This window comes from Micropterus dolomieu, linkage group LG22 (assembly GCF_021292245.1).
Source record: "Micropterus dolomieu isolate WLL.071019.BEF.003 ecotype Adirondacks linkage group LG22, ASM2129224v1, whole genome shotgun sequence".
Taxonomy (NCBI): Eukaryota; Metazoa; Chordata; class Actinopteri; order Centrarchiformes; family Centrarchidae; genus Micropterus; species Micropterus dolomieu.
This window is the reverse complement of record NC_060171.1, coordinates 30202746-30214156: the sequence shown is the minus strand read 5'-3', so window position 1 is coordinate 30214156 and position 11411 is coordinate 30202746. Positions and strand designations below refer to the sequence as shown.

General features: G+C 42.3%; 2 protein-coding genes and 1 long non-coding RNA gene across 6 annotated transcripts in view; 1 reads left to right on the top strand and 2 right to left on the bottom strand.

The window, feature by feature from the left end:
* The window catches only part of tcp11l1 (t-complex 11, testis-specific-like 1), a 10415-nt gene extending 5116 nt beyond the window's left edge, over window positions 1–5299 (bottom strand). The window contains exons 1-6 of one of the 2 annotated variants that reach the window (XM_046036566.1): window positions 5010–5299; window positions 4556–4654; window positions 1539–1692; window positions 1316–1436; window positions 945–1165; window positions 506–642 (exon numbers count right to left, since the gene is read on the bottom strand). In XM_046036566.1, coding sequence (XP_045892522.1) covers window positions 506–642; window positions 945–1165; window positions 1316–1436; window positions 1539–1692; window positions 4556–4646 — 724 coding nt within the window. In that variant the 5' untranslated portion in view covers window positions 4647–4654; window positions 5010–5299. The remainder of the gene's footprint in view (window positions 1–505; window positions 643–944; window positions 1166–1315; window positions 1437–1538; window positions 1693–4555; window positions 4655–5009) is intronic. The other variant, XM_046036567.1, reaches the window with a different exon arrangement.
* On the top strand, window positions 4507–7527 carry LOC123961319. 3 transcript variants are annotated; one of them, XR_006822708.1, is made up of 3 exons: window positions 4507–5407; window positions 5874–5980; window positions 6290–7527. It is a non-coding gene; the product is annotated as an uncharacterized LOC123961319 (long non-coding RNA). The 3 variants fall into 3 exon arrangements; XR_006822707.1 differs by lacking the exon at window positions 6290–7527 and having other exon boundaries at window positions 4507–5328; XR_006822709.1 differs by lacking the exon at window positions 6290–7527 and having other exon boundaries at window positions 4507–5491.
* LOC123961296 (DEP domain-containing protein 7-like) overlaps window positions 6805–11411 on the bottom strand; it is a 7186-nt gene continuing 2579 nt past the window's right edge. Inside the window, exons 6-12 of the mRNA XM_046036561.1 lie at window positions 10798–10999; window positions 10113–10264; window positions 9733–9891; window positions 9388–9530; window positions 9056–9181; window positions 7884–7959; window positions 6805–7213 (exon numbers count right to left, since the gene is read on the bottom strand). Coding sequence (XP_045892517.1) covers window positions 7002–7213; window positions 7884–7959; window positions 9056–9181; window positions 9388–9530; window positions 9733–9891; window positions 10113–10264; window positions 10798–10999 — 1070 coding nt within the window. The 3' untranslated portion in view covers window positions 6805–7001. The remainder of the gene's footprint in view (window positions 7214–7883; window positions 7960–9055; window positions 9182–9387; window positions 9531–9732; window positions 9892–10112; window positions 10265–10797; window positions 11000–11411) is intronic.

The following is an 11411-nucleotide window of genomic DNA, read 5'->3' as shown; positions in this document are numbered from 1 at the left end:
ACAACAACTCCGTGGCTGTTCTTGAATGGCCCAGCCAGAGCCCTGACTTAAACCCAATTGAGCATCTCTGGAGAGACCTGAAAATGGCTGTCCACCAACGTTTACCATCCAACCTGACAGAACTGGAGAGGATCTGCAAGGAGGAATGGCAGAGGATACCCAAATCCAGATGTGAAAAACTTGTTGCATCTTTCCCAAAACGACTCATGGCTGTATTAGATCAAAAGGGTGCTTCTACTAAATACTGAGCAAAGGGTCTGAATACTTATGACCATGTGATATTTCAGTTTTTCTTTTTTAATAAATTTGCAAAAATTTCTACATTTCTGTTTTTTTTTCTGTCAAGATGGGGTTCTGAGTGTACATTACTGAGAAATAAAATGAACTTTTTTGATTTTTGGAAAATTGCTGCAATGAAACAAAGAGTGAAAAATTTAAAGGGGTCTGAATACTTTCCGTACCCACTGTATAATATGACTAATTTAATTGAAGGGAGATTCCTTACTGGGTTGTTTCTCCAGAAACTCCTGGAACTTGCTCCTCTCATACTCAACCGATTGCTGCATCAGATGAGGCCTGATGCTGCTGACGGCAAAGTTAGCCATGTCCACCTTCATCAGGTCCAGCGCAGAGAATATTGCCCTAAGAGGTAGGACGACAGAGACAGAAACATATGTATTGAAATTCTATCCTCTCAAAATACACTTAAGAGGTTTCACATTGCGAGTCCAACTGAGCTGGACTTGTTATTCACTTTCATTAAGTATGCATTAAGTTTGGGGACCTGCGGGCTCATCTCTAATCATCCTAATTGATAATGTCACTCCAGAATGCGCTGACTTCTGCGCTGTAATGGATTAGAATGAAATTGCACAATCTAAAAATAAACTAAGGCCCGGAAGCTGCAGAACTAGTAATAGTCTCTCTCTTATCTCTTGGCTTACTTGAGCAGAGGCACAATATCATGGATCTCTTTTAGCTTATTGATGTCCTTATCTCTGCAGGGGGCGCACAGAGAGCCCATCATCCCAACGATGAACTGGGACAGTCGACCGATGTCAAGCGCTCCATTCTCAGCCTGCTGCTGGATTAGCGGCAGGTCCAGAACCTCCTCGATACTGGTGCGCAGACGACCATGGCCCGGCATCAAGAAAGACAGCAGGGACTGGATAAGCAGGTAAATAGAGAATGATTAAAGGCAGGTAGTAAAGGAAAGACAGAATGATTGAGGGGGATGGATGTTTTAGTATATGTCCACATATGGTGCCGTGCAGCCATGTCCCGTTCTACTTCGTGAATGAAGTGAAAACCTCACCTCTTTGATCTCAGCCAGCAGTTTGATGGCATGTCCATACGACGGCGGATCCTCCATCAACTGAGCTTCCAAGCAATCCCAGAATGCTTTGTGCATAATCTCCTTCACTTTGCGCTCCACACTGTACAGGGGCACAGGAGGCACTGTTACTTCTCCAGCAAGAAATAACTCCCTCAAAGACAAGGACTCAAAAGACAGTTATTGTATCCTTTCAAACTCTCACCTCCCTTCAGGAAGCTCTGCAGGTTTGACTTGAAAAGCTTGGTTGACCATTATTTCATGGGCCAAAGCCATGTTGGTGACTCCTTTAGCAGTCTCCATCAGCTCCGCCACCAAGACCAGCTTGGGAGGGCTGGCTGTGAGGGAAGAAAATCCATCTTAAAAACAAAGTGACACATCAATGTACTTTCCTCCCAGAGCTAGCAGAACTTTCTTATTGTTAAAACAGAGAACTATTCCACTGCCAACAAACTGGATTTGAACTCATTTGCAAACAGAGTGCTTTATCGCTTTGTTACAAATGGATTTAGTGCGACTGTACTGAAAGCAGGCACACGCCAACTACAAGATGTGCTAATCCCCTAAAGGCATCCTGCAGTCATTGTATCCACAAAGCACTCTGCTCAGCACACCTGCCTTAAAGCAGAGTTTCTCTTCCTGCGCATCAAGGATAATCCAATTTATAACTATGAGCATGAACAGAAAGTCACAAATTCCCTCGCTCAAATGTCGTCATCTGTCAAGTGTAGCGCTACGCAAATGCAAAGTTTGGAAAATATGCTTAAAAAGTCAAAGTGGGAACAATAACATTGTGTAGCATTTTCCAAATCTGAACTGACAATGCTAATCTTTTGGGTATAATTAAAGTGTCCAATGAAGTGTCATTGTCTATGGCACTGCTCCTTACAACTTTGAGTTTTATTTGTCTGGTTTCTGGCTTTGAGGGAGAGTTTTATATTGATATTCTGTATTCTATGGGTCAGCAAACTTCTTGATGTTTGGGCATACTAGACCTCATGGACAGGGATTTATTTTACAGAGGGTATGCCGTGTACTGTGTGAGCCTTGTCTGCCAAGCATCCTGTCTGAAGTCCATTAAATATGGTGTGTCCAGGTATAGCAATCCCAAAACCATGGCCACTGCTATTCTACTATTGAAACTAACATCACTTTACTGTAAACTGTAGAATTTACTGATAGTGAATATGTCAGGGAAACAACTGTACACCACAGAGGTGAGACCACAACATCTGCATTTTTTGCTGGACATCTTCTGTACAGAAACTCAGCAGCCTCACCCACACTGTAAACTGCTTTGCTGATTTCCAAGGAAGGTTAAAATCAAAGGAAACTGGACTTGGTTGAAGTTACTGGAAAACCTTTCGCCTCTCCTCCAAGAGGTTTCTTTAGTTCTAGCTGCCTAGCAGGGACTCCCAGCAATTTAACCTCTGTGGGGTCGTTGTCAAGGTGATTCATAACGCTTGGTTTGTTAGTGCTCCTGGCTGTTGTGACGACAATTGTTATGGTCGTTGGAAACACCTAAGACCAAGTCTGAATGAGTCATTAGCATTCTCACATGAGGCCAAATGTGAGCGTTTGTTCGGTTTCCTGGAAAAGGATTAAAGGACAGCGTTGTAAGTGGGGGATAAGTGGTGTCACAATACTCTTCCCCTGTGAAGAGATGGTTTCTCTACTCAGGTGTAAATGGCTTATTTGACTCCTCTTTCAAACCATCTGTCCTCCCTGTCCAAAATATGTACATTATCCCTTCTGTGTTGGGGCATGCGCTTGTGTGGAGGTTGTTTCCCCAATATACAGGTCAGCGCTCACTGCACTGGACAACATACAATCGACAGGACAGCTGTAATGACTGTCGTCACAACTGCCAGAAGCACTAACAAACAAAAGTGGTATAGACCATCTTGACAACGACCCCACAGAGGTTAAATAGCGGGGATTCCCTGGACAGTCAGTCAGAAATGAAGAATCCTCTTAGATGAGAGGTGAAATGTCTTCCGAGTATCTTCAACTTCAGTTGCCCTTGATTTGAACTTTCTTGGCTAACGTGACCTGGATGACTACAAATGTTCACAGACTGCTTTGTTGATGGTCTTTAGTTGTACGTATTGCTACAGCACCACACCTGTCCTCAGGTTGGAGTGGGACACGTTGAAGTGACGACGAGATGAGAACTAGAGGAGCTGTGTTGTTGAAGAGTTAAGAGAGGTGAGCACAGACCCTGATAGAACATGCTCATGAGGCTGGTATTTCCCCTCACTAGAACATTCATTTTTCTTCCCTACCGTACAAAAAGGAGGGTTGTTTGTGTTGCTGTCTAAAGGCTCATTTAAACTCCTGCATAAGGTCTACGTGCGTACCTACGCTGTAGGCTACGCACGTAGCCATGCATTTATACTTGTGCGTAGGTGTGTCCGTCATTCTGCAATTACACCCCCAAACGCCAGTCGGCGATAGCGCTACAGCATCCACTGTGTTGACCGCTAGTAAATGTTACTTCAAAGCGCGGGGTACTTCTGGTCGGCTCGGAGGCATTGCGAGGCTACCCAGCCGACCAATCACGGAGCTTATGGTCCGTGTTGATTCGACGTGTAGTCTACATGTTTTTGCTAATAAAAAACTGCTGAGGAGAGACTAAAGAACTGAGCTGGGCGGTTACAGTATGTGAAAGGGAACAGATTGAATCCCAGCAGAAGCCGAGAACTTGAAAGCTTTGCCCCACATGTTCAGGTCTAAACAGGCCATTAGCAACAGTAGCTTGGGCGTCCTGGACCACAGTGTCCAACATATGTTCTATTCTGTTACCCAGGATGCAGGTCACCTTGACAATATCTCAATCAGCAGATAGCAGGTGGTCTGCCTTTCTCACTCCTGACATCCAACCACTTTGTGTTGTTTTGTAGTTTATGTGCGTCCAAAAACTGAGCTCAGTGAAGGAAAGAAGTGCCAGGGATCTATTAGGAACCTATTTAGCACTTTAGTATTTCCATGTAGGTCAGGTTAATTTGAGAGCTTAATATTTTTGCATGTATAAATGGTGGTTGAGTTTGTGCTTTTGACTGGATAAAAAGCTGAATGTGGACTGCCAGCCCAATTGTAAACCCAAATGCACGTCTTAAGCTGAGCAGACTTTCTGCTTCGTGTTCCTTCCCCTACACAAATGAACCCCTGTCATTAATCGGGTCTGTTGCTCCGTGTAGCTGAAATCAACCGGTTTCTCACCTTGAGGAGCCTCCTCAGAAGCACCATGCATCCCCTCCTTCTTCGACTCCTTGTATCCTCCACCCTCACCCTGGTCTGCCTCCTTTGGCATGCTAAGGTCTGCAAGATAACAGATGACGTTTAAAGTTGCAAATGCGCAGTTATGTGAAACGCTGCAAAAGTGCTGAAAGTCAGGACAATGCCCAGCGATTGCAGTATATGCGACACATTCTAGCTATACATGCAGGACTGTTACATCAGTGAAGGGTGTTTGTGGTGGGATTTTCATGTCACAGTAAAAAACAGAAGGAGAGCTGCAGGTTTGTTGTGATGTACAGATGATGACATCACCTAGACGGAAGGTGGGGACGAGCGCGATGCTAAGATGACTTGAGGCGGTGTGCACGACAGAGGTAAACAAAACCTCACGGCACTGTGTCTGCCATTGAGTGTAATCTGCGGAAACGTTACTAACCTTGCAGTCGTCAGCCCCGAGGAAAGAGACGGGTTAGCTGTGAAGCTCAACTTGTCTGGCTAACGTTAGCGTTAGTCAGCGTGAACACAACAACAACAACAAAGCCTTGTGACACAGCTAATCCTTCATAGCCTCTGTCATGGCGGAGTTATCACTGTCACTGTTATTCACAACTTCACCACTGCCAGACACCGTCTTCAACAGAAGGAAGGCTTTGTTTCATCCCAGAAAACTCGGGCTTTTTAATGCCGCAGCCCTGCACTGACGGGGTCGCCGCTAACCAAGCGACTCTTCCTGTTTTGGGTGGAGCTAACATGACGTAAGAGCCGAGCCCTCTCGTGCACACAACAAACACAAAGGATATCATCACATTATCTTCAATATCAGCAAGCACTGAGGTTAGAACCCTCCTTTGACTATTGACATTATGAATGCTAAACTACGTAATACACTCTGTAGAAGAAGGAACATTATCCCGAAAGGTAAAGTCTGGGATTGTATCCACTGAAGAAGGCACATGGTTACTGCCATACAAATTGTGTATTAATGGATGTGCACTTCTTTAATCTTATTGCTAGTTAACAATAAGAGTATGAATGCTAAATGCAACATCAACTTCATTAATCTTATTGCAAGTTAACATTCTTATTGTTAGCTATAACTAAGATTAAAGAAGGGCACATCAAAAACATTGAATTGCTTGGATTTGTTTTTCAATGATGAACCAGAATCGTTACAGCATTTACTTTTCCACTGTATACATTCACTTACTTCTTGGACTCGTATGAAAGGCTAACGCATTAAACTAAAAGCAATGTTAAAATTGAATGTATAAATTTCATTGCATATTTCGAACATGTCCAGGGTGTACTCCCGATGTAAACCGGGTTTGGCTCCAGCCCCCAGCGGACCCTGTACGCAGCGTAAGCGGTTGACGATGGATGGATGGATGGATTTCGAACATGATAAATGTAATGTCAAAGCAATTGTAAACATACTGAATTTACATGGCAAATTCCATAAATGCAAAGTCCCAAAGACTCTCCCCAACTTCTATGCGAATTTAAAGTACAATAAAACCCTTAAACTCATTGACACCAATGTAAATGTAACAGTATTATCAACTGCACAATTAAGCCTTTAATGAAAAACACTAATCTTTTTTGTTTGCTTGTTCCATTTTCTTTGTTTTGTTATGCTGTTCCTCTACAGCTTTATGTTGGCTAATTCATCTGTATACTTTTATGCTGAGCACCTGTACATTTGTTGTTGTCCACCAGAAAGAAGAAAAAACACAAAGCTGAAGGTGCTGGAAAACGTGGGAATTGCTGGGAAGAATATTAGGCTATTTCCTTTCTTCATCTGCTCTAGAAGTACATAGAAGTATTGAGCCTACAACGCATACAGCAGCCAGTATGAGCACATTGGATCAAAGTCTCACACCACCCCACTATCTGCAGTCAGTACTCAATAGTGTGTACACTCAACAAACAAATTTCTTTCCGCAGTATTCCTTGGGGTCAATATTAATCATCTCAACATTATGAATAAGTTATAATTTTGATTCAATAGACCTCACATTTGGCAAGAAAAGTCTAGATCAAGCTGCTCAAACGTTACCAGTATATAGAGATTTCTTATACAATTCATTTTCAACTTAATAAATCAAGTTTTCCTGTGATGGACTGGCGACATGTCCAGTGTCATATGGGACTAACTCCTACCACCCACGATCCTGCACAGAGACGCGAGTATAGAGAATGAATGGATTTATATTTAAGAGAAACACAGTGAAGAATATATCAACTGTTTATTTTGTTCAATAACACAAATACAGTGCAATCATACCTCCACAAAGATTTATTGTCAGTCATAAACATTTCTTTGAAGTCAGTCAGCTTGTGTCTAACTGACCAAGTATTTACCCAAAATGTAAAAGGCAAAAACGGCTGTAGAAGATATCAGAGACACATAGCCTATGCTAAATGCAATCTATAGCACTCGAACAGCAGATTCCCCAAAGTACTGGATAAATATCTCTGGGTGGGCTTGGTAAAACTGTCCAAGTAGGCGCTTTCTCTCCTTGGCAGACATCTTGGTGTCCAGCTGGATGCTGTTTAGCAGAGCCCACAGTTCCTGGTTGGTGGACTTCTTTGTAGTATCAGCGTGAGTCCTGCTGGAGACCTGCTGACAGAATGTATAGCCTGAAGGACAGAAGAGAAAAAACATAATGTTAACAGGGAGTGTTTGTTCATTATTATAGAAACCAGGTAACTGTCACTCACAAATCGCAACAACTGGGACTTCAAACAGCAATAAATTATTAGTTTTAGCCACAACACTAACAATATTAACATATCACCATATAAGATTGTTAAGGGAAATGTGTTAGTAAGCACAAGCTCACTTCTAGCAGTTGGATTTTCTGGCCAAATATATGGTCAGTATTATACTGTATTTCATTAGCTCTGTGCCTGTACTCTACAAAATGACAAGATTAAAGTAATCTAAAATTTAATTTGATTTCAGCGTTCTGTCTCTTTCCACCAACTCCTGAGGGAAATATCTGGCTCTCTGCCTGCTAAATACTCGATTCTGTAAAGCAAAGTAGCTAGTTGTTAACTTTGTCTGCAGTTTGGTGTTGGGAAGGTAGTGTGTAACCCCCCCACTATAAGAAAAGTGTAAAATGTCTGACACCATTTTATAATCTAGTCTGCATTAACTAATATTCTGTGTGATTTCTAAATGCGAGATCCCTAATTGTTTCGTGGAGACAAAACCATAAGCACAGATTTGGTATTTTAATGGATCCCACATCTATGATGTTTTGATCTTTTATCAAAGTGTTTAATGTTGGACACTGCTGTCATTTACCCGTCATGTCGGGTTGCTTCCCCTGTACAAGGCTGGCCAGCTTGTCACTCACGCTTTTGTGCAGAGCCCCTGGTATCTGGAGCAAAGAGAATAAAGAATTAGGGGCAAATGATTTAATGGCAGAAAATGGTTTGTCAATTCAATTACACTTGAAAAATTGTCTTTTTAATACAAGATTAATACCACTTATTCTTTTCACTGAAGCCCTTACCCAAGTGTCTGGGACAGGACTTTCTGAAACTCAACAACAACTCAATTTGAGCAATTTGTTTACCCAACAATGAGTTACAGCACCACTGAATGTCAGACACTTTAACACTTTAAAGTCGGCCTCAAACCACTACAGAAAATCCTGAGTCAACCTTCTGATAAATTGTTGGGACCAGAAATTGAATTAGAAGCAACACATGTGACTTCTGCCAACTTCGTACTCCAAAGGATTTCTTTTAAAACCAGACTTGGTTTTGTTGAAACAGCGGTGTTTTTGTAAGTTTGAATGAAGGGTGTCTTACGATGACTCAAAGCTGGGGTAGGCAATTTATTTCAGAAGGATTTCTGTTATATTTGTTGAAATTCTCTTTACATCCAGAGAGCAATTAGTGTTGTAGTCAAGACCGCCTAAACCGAGACCAAGTCAAGAGCAAGACCAGAGTTTATCGAGACTGAAACAAGACCAAGACTTTTAGGGACTGAGACCAAGACCAAGACCAGTTCCACACGTTACATGACACACGACATGACAGGGGAGGGGTGGTATTTTTTCCAGTTGTATCCTCTCAAAACCTAGCTTTAACAACACAATTGTCGGTGAAAGAGAGAAACTTGAACTAAGAAGGTGTATGATTGTATTTTTCTGAAATTAAGTGTAAGAATATTTCCTTTCTTGACATTTTGAGTTTATTTTGTTTGATTATTTCACTAAATAAGCTAAGAGCTTGTGCAACATAGCAAACTCACAGCTTGCCCACATCTCCCAGTTGAAACTGCAGGGGGGGTGGGGGGGGGCATAAATTCATAACAGGAAGCTTTGTTACACATTGATTGTGGCCGTGGAGTTTGGAAAAACATGCAGGATTTTCTCATGAAAACTGCTGTTCAGTTGCATTATGGGACAGTGTTGTTAGAGCTTGACGAAGGAGAAGTATAATGTATTGGGCCTGCATTCCCCCTACCTTAAAAATGTCCTTTATGTTGCTGAGCATGAAGACCACCATCAGGTCCTCTTTCTCCTTTGAAAGAGCCTTGCTGAGGAGGATTGCCCTCGAGAAAGACCTCTTCACTGCCAGTCTGTTCTCCATCTACAGGTTCAACAGCACATCTTCAATATCAAATTACAGAAAAACAGCAGATGGTAAATTTTTGGAACAAGCCTTCTTTTTCATCCCACCCCTCATCTGCCTACCTGAAGACAGGTGCCAGAGTGATGACTTAACATTCAAAAATCATTTTCTTGGATATTTAAAAAACGCATTATCGATTACAAGACTCAGCCACCAGCTCTCACCTCCTTGTCCAGCTTTATCCCCTGCGGGTCACCTGCCAGAGCCATGAATGTAAGCAGCCTGCGCAGCTCGTCTCTGCAGGAGGGAGGCAGCAGCTTCAGACACAGCTGCAGAGCCTCAAGAGCTGTGCCCAACTTGGCATTGACTGGGAAGGCAAGAGAGGCACAAATGTAAGTGATACTGAGGTTGCTCAAATATAAGAGGAGTTTGTGCAACATGGCTAGAGAAACAGGCTTGGTTACAACCCCTGCTTTACTTAAACTAGGACAGTGTGAATCTAAATACATGGTGAAATTGACTTTTCATGTGAGAAACCACAGTTTCTGAGTCACAGTCCAAGCTCTTACCCAGCAGGTCAGTGACGGCTGTGTAGATGTCAGTCATGTGCTGGGGCAGCAGTGGAGGTCTGTCTGCGTGGCTGTAGTGTTTCACCAGGGTCCTGTACAGCAGCAGCTTACACTGGGCCAAACCACTCTGGGAGAGACAAAGCTGCTCACCAGACTGCCCTGAAGCCAGAAATACAGAAACTTATATTTAATATTGTTAACGGTAGGAATTGCTTTCAACACAAACCTGTCATACAGTATCAAACCATTACCAAAGCTTCTTTAGACGTGAGGATACCAAACTCAGTCAGGTAGTGGAACCAGCCTTTGTATGATACTAGATACCTGGCCTTGCTCTGGAGGACTAAACGCCTTATTCTGATACTCATCCAAGCACTTGCCTCCATCTTGTGAACTACTACCAGCTGACACTTGCTCACAGCTGTCCTGATCTTGTGGGAAACAGTGAGGCAGCTCCCTGCTCAGCTCTACCACTGGCTGATCAGGGAGGAAGTCCAGACAGTCCAGAGCTGTACAGAGCCACTCATCTTCCCTGAGGGACAAGGAGGAATACATGAAAATAAACAAGCACATTTTTATATATACACACACACACACACTTTATGGTTATACATTTGCTGAATTTAGAATATGGATACCACTACCAAGTCTGTACTGTAAATATGAAGCTACCTCCAGCAGCTGAAACAAAGGCAACAACATTCACCTAGCAGCACCTCTAAAGCTCGATAACTAGCTTAATACATAATATCTAGTTTGTTCAATCCGTACATAAACTCAAGTGTAAAGATGACCAGTTGTGGTTTTGCACAAGGTAATTTTGTTGCCTTTTAGACAGAGCCGTTTCCCCGTTTCCAGTCTTTGTGGTAAGCTATGCTAACTAGCTGCTGGCAGTAGCTTCATATTTGCAGTTTAGACATGTGAGTGGTTTGTTATTAAACTATTCCTTGATATTATTTCTCTTTTTTAAATGCAATAACTGAGATTTCCTGCCTTAGGTCGCTAATAAGTGTTATATAATATTAATTCAACAGTCAAAACCACTGATTATTTTTTCCAACATACTGCGAGTTCCTCAAGGCCTTGAGGATCTGTCTATCCAGGTGGTTGCTGCTGTAGATCAGGTCTGGGTTACTGTGAGCCAGCAGGTTTAATGGAGGGGGAGAGGATGGGGTCTGGCTGCACTGAAGCACCCCTTCCAGCATGGGGAGCTCCACTAGGTTTAACAGCCTGAGCAGAGTCTGCTCCTGCCACACCTCCTCTACCACTGGGGAGAGGAGCACAACAAAAAAAATAATTATTAAACAATTGATATTGTACTGTTGGGAAACAAATAAAACATTGTTTTAAAGATAAAAAATAAATCCTCCCTAGTATATAACAGCCCTTTATCGCCTCCTTTTTTACCCTTTGATTTAAAGGTTTAGAAGACTTAACATTTGGGTTTTTTTTATATCAGCATAAAATTAATTCCATTTTAAAAAGGGAACTTACACTCCTGACTAAAACTAAATCTAAGATTAACTGAACTAGATCTGCCTCTTCAAATTCAACCATTTGAAATATAAGCCCAGTAATTCTAAAATTTGAAAGGGTTTAGCCATTTGTTTCCATTTGTCAAATTCAATTGGTCAGTTTTGGGACATTTACAAAGCAAGTGTGAACCAAACCCCCCCCCC